This window comes from Thunnus albacares, chromosome 3 (assembly GCF_914725855.1).
Source record: "Thunnus albacares chromosome 3, fThuAlb1.1, whole genome shotgun sequence".
NCBI lineage: Eukaryota > Metazoa > Chordata > Actinopteri > Scombriformes > Scombridae > Thunnus > Thunnus albacares.
Genome location: NC_058108.1, coordinates 14,522,520 through 14,544,828, shown reverse-complemented (window position 1 = coordinate 14,544,828; position 22,309 = coordinate 14,522,520). Strand labels below are relative to the sequence as shown.

Below are 22,309 nucleotides of genomic sequence, written 5' to 3'. Positions count from 1 at the left end.
GCTCTCTTGTTAGGAATGGGAACATTTTGGCTCAGGAAAAAAAAGCACATCGCTGTTTGTTCCACTGAGTCCAACTCTTGTTTGTGTTAATGCTCTAAAGCTTTTTACTGGGCTGAGGGTAACCCTGGGTGCTGAGCAAGGGAGGGGGAACAATGTTGTAAAACTTGTGAAAAAGAGACTTTATGAGTCAGTGTCATGGTTCCATCAAATGACTGAAATAATATGAACCAGTGGCTTTGGAGAAATAAGGTCAAACAAGGACTACATCTGAGAAGCTAGACAGGCCACAGACTCTAACTGCATTTTAAGAATGATCAATAAACATGTGCTGCAAGCATGCAAGTATATGTATGTGAAATAAAGACTGACTGAAACCAACGAACTGCCTCTGGAAAGGCTTTCAATTATGCACTTTTTACTATGTTAAGTTTCTGTGAAGCCAGAGGGCATATTCTCTGCCATCACTTTTGCATACAAGAACATTTTCCTGTGATTTCTGAAGCTTTACAGCCTTGTTGTGTATTCATAGTCCAACAGAGTACATACAAATCAGACAGCTCAGGCCTGCATATTGCCTTCTGCAACATCCTCAAAAAATCCATTTCTGCTATTGGCAGGACATTGATTCCCTGTGAATGGATGGTGAGTCCAGGCGAGGACAGGAGATGATGTGGTGTGAGATGGTTACCGCAGGAGACACACACACAGACACACACACTCACACCAGAGAACCGGTTGATAAGTGTCTGCGAGCCATGTGGGCCCTGTCCATTGCAGCACCATTAATCCAATACAATATGTCTGCTTAATGCCGTGTGCCGTGAGGAGAGGCAACACTTATCATCTTTAATGTCTCTGGGAGGACATGGCTGGGGAGGATCGTTCCCAAAAAAAGGGAGGGTGTAATCAGACTTCAGTTTAACAGCGTAATTTAAGGGGTCGTTTCACCCACATTACAAAAAAACATATTTTCTCACTTACCTCTAGTGGGATCTAGCCATCCAGATACTTTGGAGTCATTTGCCCAGATTTTGAGGTGTCTGTACGTAGCTGTAACAGCACAGTTAGAGGCAGCAGACTGTAGATTACAGATCTTCACAGGTCTCAGTTCCATCCCAAAATGGTCAAAATCTGGCTGGTTTCAAATGATATCAGTGTGAATTGAGTCAGCTCAGGTCCCCTGGTATTGCCTCAGTCTCAGGTCTGTGTGTCAGTGTGTCTCAAACACCCACAGATCTGATGGTGTTGTGCATCATAATAATCACAGGAGAAAACTGTGTTTGTGAAGTGACAAAGTAAGTGTGCACTGTGAAGTGTGAGGTAAAATGATATGTATTGCTAAAGAATTGTATTGTTGCAACTAAACAAGAAACACTACAGTCCATCAGGCTAGCTAAACTGACTTCTGTCACTGGACAGCACAGAAATAATAACTGTAATCTAGAAAAGCCAGACTAGAGGTGAACTCAAGAGCAACCAGAAAACATTAGCACAGAATATATATATAGTGTATCATAGGAAACACAACACTGTCTCCAGAAGAACTTAACTGGACAATTCCTCAAAATGCCACAAGTTCAATTACAATGTTTTCTTTTCCTTCATTACATCCAGTTACAATGGTTTTAAAAATCTTGCCTTCTCCAATATTTGCACAAGGTAATTGTGGTGTGGTTAAGGTTAGCCAATGTGGTAATGGCAAATTAGATTTGTTTAGTGAACACTTAAATTTAGAGAAAGATCATGGAAATGTTTAATAAAAAGTCAAATGTTAATTGCAGATCTGTGACTGAAGCCAACCTCCACACCCTTACTCTCCATCTTGCTACAAAGAGGACACACTACTTCCTGCATTAGGAATTGAAATTGTAATTGTAATTGGAGTTAAATTGTGGAATTGCCTACTGTGGATGTAATTCCTAAAGATTCAAGGCAACAGATAAAGTCAAGTAATTTGACATGGTTGGTCATTAGCTAGAACTTCCTGCTATTTTCTGCTGGCGGTAACCTCCCCCAGTGATGCGGACAGGAGGAGCTACAAGGTTAGCTTCATGAGCCGCTTACAACCACAGGATCAGGACCTTGGAGAGCACTTCTAGAGACATACAGACCTGCATGCTGACATTTCAGTATAATATAAGTGAACGGAATCTCATTTGTAGTTTTCAGTTTGGGTTGACTGACCCTTTAAACACTGATATCATAGCAAATACAAAGATGTCTCTGCTGACGTAATACAAATTATAATCAAACTCCAACAAAGCAGAATAATTTGAATTGTGAGCAAATGCATTTATTTCATTGACAACCTTAGTATACAATGAAATGACTTCAGTGTGATTTATATGAAGATGAAATGGTGGGAAAACTGAGATAAGGTTGATTTAGCCTCAGGAAATACTTGCATGTTTTAATTCTTGCAGAGGGAGACGGAATGAGGCAGAATAAGCAGTTTGTGCTGTAATCACCACAGATGGGTCATTATCAACATACGAGAGTCTGACAACCAGTGTTTTTATATTCAGCACACATGATCAGAACACATGATGCAACATGCGTTATGTGCAAACATTTGTCTAAAGAAGACATGAAAATCTTTAAACCAAATGTGTGACATTAATTCTATAAACTTAACTTGTTATAGCCTATAGATATTTTTCCTTGTGGTAAAATGAATCACCTTTTGATGCACAATCTGCCCATTTTATTCCCTCATGGCAGCATCCTCTGCTGTGAACTAGAAAGCAGCCAGCTGTTGTGGTAGTCTGTGGCCATTTGTGTATCCCTTTGTGCTACTAAGTGCTCATCAGCAATCACCATAACCTCCGATCATTAGACACAGAGAGCTGCAGGGCCGGTATCAAAGAGATGAACTTCCAGCCTTGTTGTTTCCACCAGTTACGATGATTCCTGTCGTGTTAGACACTCTGGATGCTTGTTGGGACAGAATTATACTGTTAAACATGATGTCTCTCTCTCTGTTTTTTTTTTGTTTGTTTTTTTAAGCAAAACATTTAAATATTCATGATCCAGGGCAGGCTGCATGTTTCACCTTACAGGTGATTCTCCATCTTGCCCTCAGCTGGTCTGTTGCATATAATAAATGCACAGCCATCATATTATCCTGTAGGATGTGAGACCAGCTGTAAAATGCATGCAGATAGAGACGTGTTGTGTAAAAATCTCATGTTCCTATGAGAGCTGTGGAATTTTTATTGCTGTTCAATAAGTCATAGAATCTGCTATCTCTGACATTGCACTTAATTGAGAACATATTAATATGTTCCAATTACCAGAAGCCCCTGTTGAGACCTTTAACGATTGGATCTAAACAGGTTCATCATAGGTAAAATAAGTCTGTTTCATTTGCAAAATTAAGCGATTTACTTTCCCTGAAGGGAGGTTGGGTGATAAAATCTGCATCAGAAAGGGGGGAAAAAGCTATGAGGAATAGCTTCTCAGAGGATGTGTCTGTGAGAGGAGAAATAAAAGAGCAGCAGAACAAAATGACTGTGTTACTGACTGCTTTAATTATAGCAGCCCATATGGTGGAAAATAACAAATATGGAGAAAGACAGCGGCAACATTACCCTCCATCTCTCAGTCTGGATCCTCAGCTCCTCCCCCTTGCGTGCGGGGCTTCATTTGATCAAATCCTTCAACTTGGACCACTTAGGCTCAGTGCACTTTTTACAACACTGCATTTGGGCAACGCCACAACTTGCGCAGCAGTTCCTTCTTCCACAGCCGAGCGGCAATTTACACCCCGAAGAGGCAGAGAAAAGAGTGGGGGGAAAAGGACTTCTTGCATCCACAGCATCCTGCTCTGCCGCCAGTAATGGAGAGGGAGGTCATATTTTGCCTAAAGTGGCACAGTGTGCTTTGCTTTTTGCTTTTGATGATGGTCTGTTTATTTCAAGCCGCTAAAGCTGAGATAACTTGCAGGTCATGCCAGCCTGGAAATAAGTGGCGTGCGCAGGAATTACTGCTGAAATTTGACACACATGAATCCGCAACAGGATTAAAAGGAGAAGTTTTTGGACATGAGGACGGGGCAGGGAGATCCGGGGCTGCAGGTGCCGAAACTCCGCGGCTCCGTTGCGCAGCTGGGTCCGCTGAATGCGCTCCAGATCGGGCGGAATACACTGAGCAGAGGCTGGAACGGAATACTGACAACCTGGGCGCAAAAGATGAAATCGGAGGAGAAGGCGAGTTTGCAAAGATGAAAGTTTCTCATGTCAAAATGAGTGGTCAGGACCAGACTAGTGATGATGCAGGTCGTGCCTCTGCCACCCGGTACAGAAGGCGCGCCAGGAGGAACAGTGATGATAGTAAAGTCAGATCCCCCGGTTCAGCCCAGAGTCAAGACCCGGGAGAGAGCATCAGCTCGGCGGCTGGACGCAGAGTGACGCGCTCTGAATTGCGTTGGAGCGGAGAAGAGCGGAGAGCCGCCGGCAAGCAGGAGGAGCTAAAACTTAACAGTTCTACATTCGCCTTGACTGGAGATTCATCTCACAACCAGGCTATGGTGCACTGGTCCGGCCAGAACAGCAGTGTAAGTGATTTATGTCCACTTTAAGCATTAAGGCCATATGCGCGAATCCACAGTGGAGGGACATGTGCGCTTGAATTAGCCGTCAGGTGGACGCACAGTCCGCCAGAGAAAGGAGCCAAAGCTCTGTCTGACGAGCCGCTTAAGATGAATGAATGTGTGTGTGTGTGTGTGTGTGTGTGTGTGAGAGAGAGAGAGAGAGAGAGAGAGTCCAAATAAGAGGTACAAGAAGCTCACAAACTCCCACCTCTTTAATTTAATTGCCATCTTCAAGTTATCAGCTGAAACTGCAGCTTGTCAGCTGTCTTTAATGAAACATTTCTCACATCTGTTTACAGTAAAGCACATAGTTAATACTTCACTAAAATCTGAGTGTATTTTAGTACAGAAAACCAATGTCTATGGTGTTATTCAATAATATCAACTGAGATTAGAGAAAGTACAATACGTTGTCGACATATTAAAGTTAGGCCTATGCAACAATGGTCTGGTTTTATGAGTTAGTTATAAGGGGGGGGGGGGATCATGAGCTGCCTCAGTTTGAGAGCAGCTGAATTGATGTGGGGATAAAGCTGTTCATGTTGAGCATGGTGCATCTCTGACCAGAGGGCAGGATTTTCAAGTAGCGCTGTAGGTTGTGAGAGAGGTTAAGCAATTTCAGCCGTGTCCTTCCTTTTCTGAAGCCAGCTTTCCTGAGCCACAGGCCTCAAGCGCCTGCAAAGTTTTGAGCTGAGAGAGGCCGCTCTTCTCAGCCTCTGTGCTTGTTGAGTTCAGATATTTTCATGTCATAGCAGGAATGAGACAGTCAAGGTTTTGTCAGTGAAGTTGTTCCCCATGAGGGAGGGAGGATATTTTCATGTTCTCCAGCCTCTGCAGCAGATAATAAGTTGCTCAATCATTTGCTCTGTATGTTGTGCTCAATATGAAGGTTGAGCACATTTCCAAATCAGATGACCAGCAGCAGCCGCACCAGGACTGGGTGTTGAACCTAAATACAATCTTAGGTATCGACTTGTCTGTAGCACCAAGTATTTAGCACTGTCATGGACAAAAAGCTGACATCGAATGTCAGATTTGTAGTCTTTCATCAACATTTCAGATTTGATGTTCGGGAACATTGATTTCATTTGAAAATTAAAAAAAAAAAAAAAAGTTTTGTAGGAAAATCAGGTTCATATTTCCCAAAGAAATGTGTTGCAGAAGGCGCTGTAGGATGCAATCAAGATCATTTTATTATAAATTAAACTACTGATTTTTTTTATTCATCAATTAATCACTTAGTCTATTAAATGTCAAAAACAATGAACAAATGCTTATCACAGTTTCTCAGAGCCCAAGGTGATATTTTAATGTAGCATTTTTTTGTCCATCCAAGAGTCTAAAATCCAAAGATATTCGGTTTACAATGATGTAAAACAGAAAAGTCACCAATCCCTATTGGAGTACGTTTGGCATTTGTGCTTGAAAAATGACTAATTGATAAATCAGATTGTTTCAATTATAAATTGTTGTTCAGGTATCAACTGAGACCGGAACTCAGCTCAGTATTAGTACACTAGTGTTGATAATTTTCAAATGATGTAGCCCTAAGCTGCACATGCATGGCCAAGGTTTTCTTTTAATGATTATCCACAGCACAATGTCAGCATTACCTACTTATGTGGGTGTTTTCACATTAGCGATGGGTGCTGCTTTTGTTCAGGTAAAAGATTAAATCAAACGTGTTCTTCATATGAAGTCGGCTCTTACAGGCACATGTGCGACGTGGGGTCACGCTCCTGGAATTTATTATAATTGTGCCAACAAAAACCCAACATGAGAAAAAAGGAGTAAAGTCGGTATTAGAATCCAACCAATGATGTCTAAAAATGTCATATGCCCGATTACTCAAAAAAACGTCCACTCAGTTTTGCAGAAATCTCTATGTGACTCCCTATGTCTCTGTGGAGTGTGTGCATATCTACCTATACACTGTGGCTGGCAGTGCCTATGGAAGTGTCATCCATAGTGCAACACATTTTATCACTTGTTTTACCAGCTGCCTTTTTATGCAGCATTTTTGTTCCTTATTTATGGACAACAAATTCTGGATGTAAAAGCAGAAAAAAAGCAGATGCTAATGCTTTGTCTTGTGCTGAATCTGAGCATGAATCAGAATACAAACAGGCTTTATGTTGTATCCCAAGTGATAATCTAAGCCTAAATGCATTTTTAGATTACTGCTTTAAACTTTAATTAACATGGGAAGAAGGAAAGTCTTTAGGCAGCTTAAGCAAAAAAAAAAAAGCACTGGAGCACAGTTCAAATGTATTCATTTGCTGCAAGGACTGATATCTCAACATGACTGCTTCTCTTTCAGAGTTTAAATATAATTAGCATGGACTGAGAATCGAAGGCAATACAACATAATAATCTTTTTTTTTTTACTCAAAATCTGCAGTCCTGTAAAAAAAAAAAAAAGTGCAAGTGTTTGTCCTCAAACTTCCATTCTTCCGTGAGTCGATGTCCCGACTGTTCCACAACTGCACAGCTCGGTGTTACACCCACACCACTTAGCCCTGTCTGTAACAAAACCAATTACAGTCAAACACGTATCACCAGCTCCCATGCCCTCCACTCGCTTCTGACTGAAATTCCATCCGATGCCTCAGGTGTTTCAGTGGGCTTGACAAACTACTGTAGCTCATGACAAAAAGTGACCTTACACCAGAAGCAAGAGGGGAAAAAGTCCTGAAAATATCAGAAACGCTTAAGAGGATTTTCTCCATTTTTCGTTGTTCTTTTTGCTTTTCTGCTTCTGCCAATTTGTGTTTACCCTTAAAACGAAGCAGTCATCACTATTTTGTTTGATTTTGTGATGTGAATAGATGCTACTTGTGTAACTATGAAAAATTTGCCCCTATTCTTTCAGTTGGTGCGAACGACTTACTCAAGACATGCAAGAATAGAGGGTCCCACATTAAATATGTAGAGTTGTTGCTATAAGCAGGAACAGACATCTTCGGTCTTTACAGTCGGAGCCGCTGTATAAATAAACAGATGAGTCAACAGCATGCCACGGAGCTAAAGTGAAAGGGATATAGATAAGGTCTCCACTGCTCTTAATATTTAACCTGTAAGGCATTTACATAGCTTGTCTTTTAACCATCCCACATTACTGGAAGCCTGGATGTCAGATTGGATTAACTTGGATTGAAATATGAGCAGCACTGTAAAAAAAATTAAAAAAAAAAAAGTGTGTTGTGTTTACATGCTGTTCCTTTTAGCCATGAAGGTTCTGAGTTCACTTTGGGCAAAGTTTACACTGTAAGACCACAAACTGAGCATGACCCAAGTTTTTAAAAACTGACTTACCTGTGAAGAAAATGTGACCCTTGGTTACACTTTATTTTATTTATTTATTTATTTATTTATTTTTTTACCAAACTGTATTGTTAAATGTATTCCAGGATTTCCTTTGTCTCTGCCTGCATCAATTAGTGATTTCCCTACATTTTCCAGAAAGACATTTGACAGCTCTCAGAGAACTGGAGTGAACATTCTGCGTTCAGCTGTGTAGGTGGACAGCATCTTATTCAAAACCAGGACTGTGAAATGGTAGATTTTTAAATCGCTTTAATATTTATCCAGAAATATCTGTCGCTTAAGTCACTGTAATAGTTATCCAACAATATCCATCGTTAATTTCAAGTAACTGAATATTTTATGACATGTAACTCAAAAACATACACTCTCACTGTGCTTTACACTACCAACATTTATTTATAACTGCAAGGAACACTGCAAACTAAAGAGAACCTCAATAGAATGAAAATAATAAAAATAAAAAAGACTTAATTGCACAAAAACAGGTTACTATGTATTGTCTGCTATTTTCATTATGTGCCTAAAAAAGTTGCTTTAAATACACATGAACCAACTTGAATAACTGTAATACTTGACATTTCATATAGAGGCTTTACTGTGCAAAAAAAATTGCAAATATGTAACATTATTTTGTTGTTTCATGGCATTACATTACTTTCTGGGTAGGTTAGCAAAATGAGCTTTTCTGCTAATCTAGCTATCTATGTAATGTGTGAGGGACTTTCTTTTCTTGTGCCTCCAAGGCAGTACTTCCTCTCTGGATCTCCAACAAGTTCATTACCTGGTAAAAGAAAAATACAGCTGCCCTAAAATTAAACCCAAATTGCGATAAACTGTAGTTTTCCTTAAACCGCATCATGTACTAAAAGGAGTCTAGCATGATTAAAAGGAATTTAAGATTATTATAGCTTCATTTCTTTAAAGCCACTATGTGTAGAAATCTATGTGATATAATTTCTCAGTTTATTTTGATGCCATAAGTGTAGATAAAATTAAAAATTCTGCTAAAATTTGGTGCAGTGGATATATTGTTTTCAGACCTTTATTCTCAGTGTTATTATTGTGTAATGCTGTCTGCCACAATGTCTTTTTTGACAGTACCAACAAAGTCAGACGTTTTTTAAAAAATTCTACACATGGTGGCTTTAAATTAAACCAATGCTTTTGCCAGACAGCAACTGTAAGCAAATCAAATCCCTAACTCATCATGTGTCAAGATTTTGATTAGTAATGCAAAGTCTATCTCTAATCATTGAACATTCAAAATGCAACGTTTTCATTTTTTCATCTGACCTTGATGGTGTCACCACACCACAACATTCCTAATTACAATCATGGAAACAGACAGAGAAAGAAAACTGATCAAACAAAAAGGTGCTGACTTCTTAGAACTGGCAGAGCAGCGTTGAGATTCTGAGAAAAAAGGTTACAGGAAAGCAGTCTCAACGTGGGGCCTGTGGCATATTGCTCAGATGGATGAAAAACATGCACCGGGACAGCATTATTTACATTATGAAATGTCAGGCATTAAGTACTTTGGTCTGTCACTCACATGGATTCAGGCTGACATATTGTCTATCAGCCTAAGAAGTTTACTCTTGAGCTTTGATAGCTTCCAGAGACGTAGGACATGTCCTATTGGAATTCGTCCAGTAAAAGCAAACAGAAGCAGATAAATTATAAAAATGGAACCCTACTGAGACAACAAGTGTGCCTCAGTTTTTCTTGCACAGACACACGAGTAATATATCAAAAGATTTTGTCACCAATTAATGAGGAGCTGATCACATGATGCTCTTTGAAGCGTTGTGAAAAACTCACTCACATATGCTGTCTCAGTTGACAGTCTCACATTACCTCTCTAGCTATTGAGGGAATTTATTTATGCTTGTGTATGCGTTCTAATAACCATGGCAACCCCTAATTTACCATCAACCCCCCGATTTGTTTCACCAAAGTCACATTTCTGCTGTGCGGTGGTATTCTCTCTACACCATCAAGCCTTCATAATTTGCTCAGTGTTAGAAATTTGAGGGCTGTCAACGCCACATGGAGTTGTAGGACGAGCAGTAAATTGAACACATTTACAACCTGCTCATTCAAGATGGCAGAAATCAAACATGCAATTTAGAACAGACATATGTTAAACTGACAAGGAGTTGTGCAGCATGGGAAAGTAGTTAGGATGGAGGACAGTACAACTCAATCTTTGATATGCAGTGCAGTATTATCTGATAGCTTGTGGAGTTTGTAAAATGTTTGACACTAAGTATAAAAACAGTTCATGTTGAAAAAAAGCCAGTGAATTGGACAATTACATTATTTTTCCATCTGATTTTTTTTAAACCACATGAATAGAGATGCAATGGCACGCAATGCATTATATATATATATATTTTTTTTTTGACCAAACTAACTCTAGTCAATATTAGCTAAAACTTGTCCGGAACTCATAAAACTGCCAATCAAACAGAAATTGCAAATACATTCCATTTTTATTCAGTTTTCTAAATAGATATTTGGTTGGCGTTCTCTCTGACCAACATTGTCAGTGAAGGTAAGGCAGCATTTTGTGTATGTTAATTATTGAAACTGATGAATTTCACAGCTGTAAATACAACTCTTCTACAGAAATAAACAGGAATCTGTTTACTGTTTACAGAGTAACTGACCTGTAAATTTCTTTGGCATTGAGTTTCTATTGGTTGTTGAGAGGACACACCAATCGTAGTTAAGGCCTGTCACTTTCAGTTAAAGGGAAAAAGAAACCTAGCAATATACACACATATATATATATATATGGATTTCAAAAATGCGATTTGTTGTGTTAACACCATGTAGATTGTGTTTTGCTTTTATTTTAAATATACATAATTATAGAAACTCATTTCTACAACTACTACCTCCTGAGCTCTTTCTTATTGCCTTTACTCTAAACCTCATACCATATTCTGAATGTGGTGACAAAATAAAGGAAATCCATTTGATGATAGCCAGACATAGAGTTCTCTTTAGAAATATTCCTTCATCACAACTGAGCAGCTTTCCTGAGACACCTGCTCATCTGTATGTGTTCATTTCTAACAGCACAGCCAATCATTTCTTCTTGAGGACTCTTCTTCTTCTGTTGAGGGGATGTAACATCGCTCTAAGTAGATTTAGTTACGTTTGATACATGTATGCATGTTCTACCGATATGCCAGTTCTCCATCTTGTGTGCTTTATTCTCTAAAATCTGTGTCCATGTTTCATTCTGCCACTTCCCCTCTCTCTCTCCCTCCACCTTGCTCACATGCACCTTGAGTCTTGACCACACTTATCCGGTGTAATGCTACAATCACAATGTGAGCTTCCAAATCAGGTTGTGAACATCCAATTGCAACGCGAGCAGAACCTAATCTGTGTGCTTTCAGACCTGTTACTTAGCACATCCTGCTGAGATGGGAGAGTAAAAAAAAAAAAAAGACAAAAAACACACATTGAAATAACAAACATACCAACAAACCGAAGCCAATGTGTGGGCTAAGCGATCCTTCGGGTACGTGCCTGCAAGTGATCAGGCAGGCGGACGCGTTCACGCTCCACTGAGCAGCATTTACTTGCCATCAGGCTGCATATGAACATGAACAAACTAGTTTCCCAGTCCCTCTCTCTTCATAGAAGCAAAAATCCCACATGAAACACTCACAAATAAGTCATTATTTCCTTTAGTCTGAAGTTTATAAGCTGTAAAAGTACTGTCTCTGGAGTCGTGCGAGTCTTCCTGTAGACAAGCACTTGACAAAAAAACAAAAAACAAAACAAAAAAAAAAAAACACTTTGTGGGTAATATGTCGGGGCACTCTCAGCCAAGCCTGTGAGGCCTCAGGAATGCACACTTTATTTCAGTAAGTGCCCTCAGGTGCTTCTGAGTGTATCGCTCCCATTGCTCCCGCCTTTCTGTTTCTCCCTCTCTTCCTCTTAAGTTTTTTCAATCATGCAACATGGTTTTCCGCTTGTGTTTTTTTTCACAGCCCACTCAATTTGTGGCCCCTTCAGTTTACAGTAAGCAGGGAGAATTTGACATGTAGCGTGGACTATAGAGGGCCTCATGAAGGAGGCTAGTGGTTTATGGGTTCCCTTGTTCTTCAGTTTCCTTTTTTATACATGGTGTACCTCCATTATGCAGTAATAGGTAATATTTTTTGTCTTACTCATGGCATTAATCATTTTGCTGAAGGGGTGGGGGAACAATAGAATGTTATCAAATCCAAATCCAGTAGCAAATACACTTATCAAATCAGGATCGTCTCAAAACATTGTTGAATCTATTTAAGTTTAGCTTTTTAATAACAAATGTTCTGAATAATTAAAACCCAAAAGAGTCAATGGATATCTGTAATCACATTTTGTTGGCTGAGAAGGCAGAACCACTGCAGTTTTGATTGGTTTCCACAGCATGCACCTGTACCACCTGTAAATGAGATAAACATCATAAGATATGACATGTTGATTGTCTGACAAATTGAAATCACAGGTGCAGCCTTCTTACTACCTTATTTTATTTGAGCTCCAAACACTGGATGCCCCAGTTCTGAACTATTAAGTTAATGAAGTTGATCTAATAATATGATACGTATGAAAGTTGAACCAGGAGATCCTGTCTAAAGAAACAAGAGGTAATGTGCTAGGTTGTCAGCTCAACTGCTTCGCTTGAGAGGACTTACCATTCTGTAGTTCAAGTGCAGTCCACTCGTGTGTAGAGTTAGGGCCTCTACACACAATCAGTAGTGGAAGAGAAACGTCTTTAAAGAGTTAAAACAGGAATAAGAGCGTTCCTCGCCACTGTGGATGTGCAGGAACGTGGGTTCATTTACAGCTTCGCTAGCTTGTTGTGCTACATATCAAAACCTCTTGACTTTGTACTGAAGTTCTTTGATAAATTTATAATGTAGCACAAAATCAAGAGGTTGTGATATGTAGCACAACAAGCTAGTGAAGCTGTAAACAGAACCACTTTCCCACTCATAGTGGTGGAGTTACTATCTTATCAATGTTTTTACTCTTTGGAGCTGCTTCTATACAAGCTATGGTAACCACTGTCTTCAGGAATGATGGAACATGTCACCCAGTGCAGCGGTGTGACTCATTGACGTGTTTTTAATAGTTTTTGGACAACAACAGAGGTCTACAGCACAGTGGAATAAGATATATCAGGCTTTGGATACACACAGAATACTCGTAAAGCTTCATTTATACTCTCAAGCGGATGCTACCCACAGACGGGCAGTTGCTCTGTTTATACTACCTTCTGGGATCCACTTGGAGGACGCATTCCACACATGCACAGTAGATCTCCTTCTACAGGAAGATAGTGTTGTGACTGGGCAGACTGGTGTGGACAGGTCCACATGGACACAACAAATTGCAGGTATGCATATGTCCACACAGAGCCTACGCATACACCCTCTGATGATGAAATTTGCGTCACACAGACCCTTGTGGACTCGCGAACGTGGAAATTATAATTTCAGTTTAAGTAGGATGAGTTCATTGTTGCTTCGGCTCTGCACATGAGATTTGTTGACAAAAAGAAAAAATAGAAAATCACCAGCCAAATCCTTTAAATAAGTAATATGAATTAGCTAAAGCTGCTATAATGTGCTCATGTCAATGTCATTTCAACCCGACAAAAGCCATTGTTAGCGAGAAACCTGCTACTTGAATGTTTTCTATATTGTACTTGGCCACTAAAAAAGAGCAAAGAAGGATAAAATGATTTGATAAAAGATTTTTTTTTAACACATCTGGGTATTTAACAAAATGGAACCCAACCTTAAACTTGAGCATATACACTGCATATGGCTGTGTGTGCATCTGTGTATACGTTAGCTACAGTATATGTACTATATACCGCAGTGCCATTATCTCTTCCCAAACATCAGTACACTGTATTTTCTGCAGTGGCCTGTGACATTACTGCAGCTGCCCCACTGCCCTGTCATGTGATTGACACTTTGATGTGAATGATGGTGATTGAGGTGATGGGTGTATGGGAGCGCAGCATGCTGCACACTATTAGGAAAGTACTGAAGCGCGGCACAGAGGCTGAACTGCAAGGTGCACGTTCACAGATCAGATTTCGTTTGGACATTGGTGACAGTTAGGTGAGCAAACGTAATTTATACACAACCCAGAGTGTATTAAGCAAGAGCAAAGAGTTAAATTTACTTTTGAAAATGTGAGAAAGTCAGATTTGCAGGATTGAGTTCATGGAAATATACCTGATAGCCTCTGACTGCAGATTTTCAGTCTGAGGCAAAAGGATTCAATTGCTGGTCATGGTGTTTATATGTTATCTGCTTCCTGTGAAACCTCTTCCTCCTTGTAGCAATTCAGATTGACAAGGATGATTCTCGCAGCTATTGCAAGGCAGTCAGAGGTCTTCTTTCAGGAGGCAGAGAGTCCCATCTCACCCGTTGATCAGGTTCAGAATTGCATGGGACATTTCTGTGCCACAAATTGAATCTCTGGCAATCTGTAAACTGCAGGAATGTGTCTGAAAGTGAAGATCAAAAAGGGCTTTTTCAAGAGCCAAGCACGTTGACTGAGAGAAGCAGATGAGATGGCCGGTCAAGTTAATTGACCAAGTGTGGTATAACATGGAGACACAGAAGGGTAGAAATAGGTCTGAAAGACCCTGAATTACACAAAGAAGAACAGGAATTGAATCTCTCTTTTTCCACATGCCGCGTGTTGTTTTTGATTAGCAGCTGCGTTTTTTCCTTTCCTTGTCTGCGTATGTCACAAAATAAGACTCAATAAGACCTTGTGTTGCCCACTCATGCTCTTGAAATTGACATGGTGCATACTGAATACTTTGCGCTCAAAGTGAAAACAACAGAGCCTTTTCCTTTTTCTTTGCCTTTACAACAGCCCACACACTTCCTGGCTCTGCATGTGCAGATGACCCAACATAGCAGTGCACAAATCTTTTAATGAGTCCCTATTCATTATGATCAATGCATTTCCCTGCTTCCTTTTACAAATGCGATTGCTTGAAAAAGTACAATGCAAGTAATGTTTGGTAGGACTTCTGCTGAAATGTGTTGTTAAGATGTTTTTTTCTGTTATCTTGCTGGGTGACGAAGCTCACACAGTGTTTATTTTCCTTGTAAGCTGCCAAGGTTCTTAAGGGCTGGTCTAGGGCATCCATTGTGGGTGCATGAGTGTGTATGTATATGTGTGTGTATGCTCTAGCAACAGCTACAGTACTGCAAAGTAATTTACTAACTCTCATCAGCCAAACAGTAAAACTAAAATGTGGAAATCACCTTTTTTTTTTAGTAAAGTCTGCTGTATTGAATATTCATAATCTGCATTCTATTAAGATCATTAGAAAAGTTACAAATAATTGTCTGTTACACAGTCTTTGTGGTCTCTTTTAATTAAGATCTGTGAAACATGACTGTAAATTCATCAAATGCATGACATTTAAAATGCTTATTTCAGTGTGTGACTAATAGCTCTGTTTAGTGGAAGTGCATAATGCCACATTAGTGCTGCAAATCAACACAATGAATTTTGATTGGTAATGTGAAAGTCAGAGTACAAAGTACAATCCAAAAAAGATACCTAAAGCTGATCCTGTAATTATGATGTCTGTTGATGGAAAGCTCAGACGGACAGTCTTCATAGGGGGGTTGATCAGTTTTACAGCTTTAATAGATATTCCCTGTTGATTGCAGAGATTCAGCACAGCTGAGTGTCTGAATGCACTTGACTGCTGGAAGAGAATCATCTGACAGCTTTAGTGTTTTACTCGGTGCACCATCTTGCTGGAGGTAAAACGAGCTAAGATAATGATGTCGGATGGAAGGAAAAACCCTATGAACCCTGGGCTATTTTCACTTCCTTTATGTACTGGCTTATGTTTTAGCTAGGCATGCCATATATTGGAGTTTTCAGGATCAGAATGGCAACACCAACCATTGGTATAATACTTGTTCAAGAGCACTTTATGAAAACAACAAACTGTATGCCAGTTTGAAATTGAAATGTATTGATAGTATAAAAAAAGAAACAAAGAAAAGAAACCTAATTTTCATGAATTTTTGTCACTCTTATTGTTCTGTCTTGTTTCTGTTTTGTCTCCACAGTAACCATCATGCCTTGAGGGGATGAAAGCAGGGTATAAAATTTTGCCATGCTAATTTCTGAGTATGCAGTTTGCTCACAGTGGAGAAATGACAAAATAAAGTATACCGTAATATACGCAATTATCCTTTTTCCTATGATGCATTGCACAAAGGAAATGGAGGAACTATTCACTCCTGCAAAAACCTTATTTGGATGGTGGTAAAATAGATCTGTGAACACAAACAAAAACATGTATTTAATCTTTACTGTCTATTTGTGAAGTTAAATTGGAAATGATCTTCCAACATACCAATGAGATTTGCATGCAATGGCTTATGTATTATATCATTTAGCAAAAACAGTATACAAAGACAATTAGTATGGAGTACATACCGTACACTGTCTGTATGTAGTATGAAATTCAGACCTGAACTCCCTCTTTTTTTTTTTAGTTTATTCACATTAGTGAATGTGTTCCACACAGAGTCATGCTGCATTAGCCACCAGCAGTTCCTGTTCGCTCTGTTACCATGGATGTTTAGACAACAATCACCTGGTCAACTAAATTTGATGATTTATGGGTCAGGTGCTAAAGGTCAAAAGCTTGTAATTACAAATGACCCCTTTCTCTTACTCTACAGTTTATAATAGTCACTAGTCTCTGCTTCCTTTGACAACAACTCAACAGCTTTGTGACAGGTTATGGTGGTCTGTATTTGACAATTTAGTAATTTATACATATTTATTTATGAATAAATATAATACATTGTGTGTGAATTATGAATAATTTATGTATAAATATATTTTTTAAAATGTATTTTGCTTAATTCTGCTTATATAAATGAACAGCTGAAAATGTGTTGACTGTTTCTCAAATTAAATTATATCATATTAAATTTGCTTGCTGGAAGTGTCCTCTTCACTCAGTGAAGTATTTGTTGAATAATTTATATTGTGCTGCCACACACGGACCCCAGCTCCTCCATGTCTATTGGTTGAGCTCAATGGGCCTCATGCATGAATGTTTTCTTATTTTTCTCTTATATTTGTTCTTGCACAAAGCAATAAGAGGAAAATAAGAAAATCCTACGTGGGATTCAACAACAACTCTCTTAACTGCCTGAACTTGTTGTAAATTGCTCGCTTCAGCCTGATGAATGTCACCTGTTCATGAGGAGGTGCACATACATAATATGGGATTATTAAAATAATCCATGCCCCTAAAATTATCATATAAGGCTCCATGTTCCGCTCTGTATGATGGCGAGTTTCATTCACAAAAAGTTCGTAAAGAGTAAAAACACAATTTATAGACCTGCTTTCAGGAATCACAAGACAAACACATAATAAATTCAGGAGTGACGGTAGGAGACCTGAAACAATTAAAAAATATGATTCCAGCCAACATGTCATCAGAGCAGCTCTGCACTGTGACAGAAATAAAGAAGGAATGATTTGACATGAAGTTAAATCTGAAGCAAAGCGCTCCATGATGGGAGGCGGTCATGTGACAGTCACAGAGATATTAGAGGAGAATATTATAGTCTACAGTAAGTGATGTTACACTGTCAGCTGCAACACAACATGATACTGGATGGAGACCTACAGAGAGACACAGAGGCAGCTGCTACAGTCAGAGAAGTTTCCAACAATTACTGAAATGTAGAGTTGTTGCTGCTCCAAAATATGGCTGTAAAAATCATATAATCTAAAAATCCTTTCAGTAAATTGGCTGGACCACTCATAAATTTTGTTCATACCTAAGAGAGAAATTTAAGTAACACAAATACCACAAATATTCTTAAATCACTTGCACATGCATTTTAAGAACAAATTTGTTCATACCAGTGCTTCTTGCATGAGGCCCATTGTTTTTTCACTTCTATGTTGTGCTGCCATCCCATCAAACCACTCTAAATATCATTCTGTGATATGTGATGGTAAAAAATAAAGCTGCATCTTCAGCAAGTCATACTTCATGAGGTGTCTTGTTACTCAGATTGTTTAGTTAAGGGTAGCTGAAGAGGATGTAATGAGATTGAACAACAGAGCTAATAGAGTTTGATAATAATATGGATGCATTAATTAGAAATCTGTGGAAAATGACACTGCTTCTATAAACTAAATACATTTTACAAACGAGACAAGCATTTCAATGACAGGTGTGAATATTTTTTAGTATAAAAACTGTGGGCAAATCAGCCTGTCCTACATTCCTGCTGGCTTTTGGCATCAGCTCTGCATGAACAGTCTTCAGCTCTTTTCTGCCATTGGCAATGCCCTGCAAGAGGTGTCCGTGTGTTTTATGAACCAAGAATACTTGCCTAGAAAAAGAAGTCACTTCCTTCTTTTTGGCAGGCCCCATCTGTGTATAGAGTCATCCTTGAAAAGACACACTGGGGACAGATGAAGACATCTGGAGATACAGTACCTGCCACATCTGCTAATGTCTAAATACATTTAACTCAACCCTGCCATTACCAAGTGAATTACCATGTATCCCTTGGATGACGCTTTGATCGGCCCTGCTCCTCGTGTCACAGCTCTTGAAGCCAGCATTCAGCCATCAAAGCCCATTAGACAGCAGCAAAGTAAGGCTGTTGACACTGCAGCTATAGTGGCAGCGCCGGATAAAAAAAATATCCATCTGCTATTAACAACTCAGAAAAACCTGCAGAGACATCTTTGCAAGGTAGTGCATCCAGTAAATTCTCAAATATAATAATGGGAAGCATTTAAATAATGGCCGGGGGTATGATAGGCACAAACAAATATAGTTCAGGTAAAAAGCAGTGAGGAGGGATGAAATTACCCACACAGTGAATGCAGCATAACATTTTCTTTATCACTAATTCTATCACTGCAACAACATGGTGGTGTCATACTCACCACTCCGCTGCTCTGAGTTTGTCTTTTTAACAGAAATACTGTTTTTATTCACTTTTTAATTCCACTCTCTTCAGCTTTTCCGTTCTTTTGATTGATATCAAGCTAACATCAGTAAAAGTCAACACTTCTTTCAGATGTTTCACATTAAAATCCTATTAGGAAAGGATGTCATTACATGCCATTTCAGCCCCTGGAAGGCTTTTAATGTGAAACATCTGTGAAGGAAGGATTTGGTTTTATTGACAGTTACTTAACAGCAAACCAAAAGCAAACAAACAGCAAAGTAGAAATGGCCATAGACATGCGACATGCATGTGAAGCATCACTGTTGTACTGATGGAATTAGTGCTGTGGAAATATACATTATGATGAATTTATAAACATAAACAAGAGGTAATGTAGACTTGATAATGATATTAATGTATATACTGGATATATCTACTATTAACAGCTCACAAAACGTGCAGAAAGAATATCACTTCTTTGCAAATTAGTAAATGCTGTAAGACCAGATAAAGGCTGTGGATGAAATAACTTGCACTCTATTTCTAAATTTAGCATAATGTACATTTCCACCCCAACTCCATCAGCACAAAAAACAGTCATCATTCTCATCAATCTGCTGCTCTGAGTTTCTTTTTTTAAAAGAAATACTGCCCTCATTCACTTATCAGCTCCAGTCCCTTCTACTTTATTGCTCTGTTGCTCACTGTAAAACTACTGTCAATTAAACTGAATCAAAATTTCTTACAAATGTTTCATATCAAAAGCCCAGTAGGAAAGGAATTTGCCTTTTGAGTTGCTGGAAGGGTTTTAGTGTGAAACATGTGTGCAGCAAGTGCTGAGTTACACTGACAGTAGCTTAACACTGGTTTAAAAAAAAACCCAGCAAAGTAGAACCAACTACAGTTATTAATCAGAGAATGAAAACAGTATTTCTGTTAAAAAGAGTGGTAGGTGTGACTGTACTGATGGAATTAGTGCTGTGTTCATGTATATGAAAATGCTGAAATGTACAAATCAAACAGGTAAACACAGAGGAAGTGTTGTTATTAACAGCAAAATTACAGCAGGAGACCATCAGAAAATGCTGACATGTTTGTTTTATTATACTTTATTAAAGGATGATAAAATATATTATTATTATTATGTAGATTCTAAGTTGGACCCACTGGATTTATAATCGCAGCATTATCATTTATCTTCCATCTATCAGATGCCATGTCCACAACCAAACATTCAATGGCCCTAAAATAAAATTTTGGAAAAAAAAAAAAAAAAATCAGGGTTGTCATTTTCATGTAAAGCAGTGGAGTTTAGATGGCAGGATGATAGATTAGAGAAGTATAACTGACTACATTAGGCATATTCGTATTTCATCTCTTCCTGGTGGACACTGGGAATAAAGCGATCAATTTGCATTCATCCACTCAGTGGTGAATGAGTCCAGGGGGCAGCGGGGACTTTATAAATGGGACTATATCATAACAGGAATCCTGTCCAGGGCTGAGATGGAGAGAAAAGAAATCAACCCACTGCAGATTCAAAAAAAAAGGGTGGCCGTTCCGCCTAATTGAGTTCTGTCTCCATGCGTCATACCTTTCATACTTCTTTTTGCTGTCAAGGTAATGCACACACGGTCAAAAAGACACCCAGAGTTCAACTGTGTGAGAAAGGGTGATACTTCATGTGATTATCATTGTGTGAGCGGTTGTAGGCACTTCACATCTTACTCACTGCTTGCCCGGGTGGTGTAATGTGGAGGTGTGTGAAAGTGGGAGGCAGATGAGAGGAGTAGTTTGGTGAATTCAGGACACTGCCTCTAATATTATGAGAATCTAAAGGAATTGCTTTGGCATAAACACAAATAACAAATCATTTATGACTACATAGATCTGCTAAATTTGAGCAAACGGCAACCATCAGTGGTGTTTTGAGGTGATTCAGTAGTTTAATCATCATAAGATTAGGTGTTACTACAGAAAAATAAAGTCAACACTTACCTAAGCATTCCCTGACTCAAACAGAACCTTGTCTTATCTGTGTTACACATACTGTGATAATTTTCTCTGGCATTTTGTCTGATTGTATCAGCTCATAGGAAGTGCTGAAATCATTTTGCAATACAAAAACAATTATTTATTCTTATCAGTGTATTTTCAGTTCAAAGCCTTTTCTGTTGGATGTGTGAATAGGAGCATTAGCCCCCTGTAAACACACAAACCCTTTAAAGGATGTCTGCTGATATTCTGTAATTATCTTAATGTCAATAAATCCCATGAAAAGACCAAAACCAACAATGAAGTGATCCTACTGACAAGTAAACTGTCAAGTTGACTCTGTATCTGAAGCCTGATATATCTTATTCTTCTGTGCCATAGAACCACATTGTTGTCCAAAAATGAACCCATCAATGAGCCACACTGTACACACACACACACACACACACACACACACACACACGCTGTAGTTTATTTTGAGTCAATCCCACATACACCATCCTACTGCTGTAAATACTCCCAAATGCAACATATACACAGTTTAAAATCATCCCCAACAAATGCACTATTTACTCCTGTTCAAATAATATTTGTGAAAATCTACAGTGCCCAGCTGTTTAAGGAGGTTTTTTTTTTAAGCCTTTTTTCAATATAAAATTGTGTAGTCATTACCTGTTTTTATAGTTTTACATCTTTAGCAGGAGCCAGTGGGCTTCAGTGCCACAGATGGGGCAGGGAAGTAGGAAAATAATGAGATGGCAAACACACACACACACCAATAAAATATAGAATATCGCCAACCTTATACTTAAAGTCCTCTAAAAAAAAAAAGCAGTTGACAGACAAGTACAGAAGCTTCATTGACCTGCATTTCCTGACCTATGGCCCATCACTGCCAAAATTCATACATTTTTATTTGAGGATTAATCCATTTATGCTTAATCTCTGAAAAGCTTCCCCTTTTTCAGTTACATGGATGAGTGTGAGATGCATATGAAGCTCCAACAGAGTTACCCTTTGAACTTCCTTTGCTCCATTTGGTAACCTTCCAGCCAGAGGGCCTCCATGCTGAGTGGGCCCATCCAAATCAAAGTGGTATCTTTCCATATCTGGCAAACTGCCAATGCATGTCTTGCCAGCTTTGCCAGGTGCCCGTGGCCCTGGCGTAGGGGCCAGAGTCAGGTAGGACTCCTCAGGCCAGATGGCCCTTCCATGGGGCTACATCACTCAGCCCTCCCCCTGAGCCCTTCTGGAGACCACAGGGCATGAAAATGAAGAAATCCTAAAAAGGCAAAAAATGTATGACTATCACCAGCATGAGATTAAAAAAACATGAATACATACTGTAGCTGTAGCAGTTGCAGATGTACCGCATATCCCTGAC

General features: G+C 39.1%; 1 protein-coding gene across 4 annotated transcripts in view; it reads left to right on the top strand.

Annotated features, from left to right (window-relative positions):
* The first annotated feature begins 3,303 nt into the window (after nucleotides 1–3,303).
* The window catches only part of LOC122979262 (VPS10 domain-containing receptor SorCS1), a 172,727-nt gene continuing 153,721 nt past the window's right edge, over nucleotides 3,304–22,309 (top strand). For all 4 annotated transcript variants that reach the window (XM_044346579.1, XM_044346578.1, XM_044346580.1 and 1 more), the window contains exon 1: nucleotides 3,304–4,555. In XM_044346579.1, coding sequence (XP_044202514.1) covers nucleotides 3,839–4,555 — 717 coding nt within the window. In that variant the 5' untranslated portion in view covers nucleotides 3,304–3,838. The remainder of the gene's footprint in view (nucleotides 4,556–22,309) is intronic.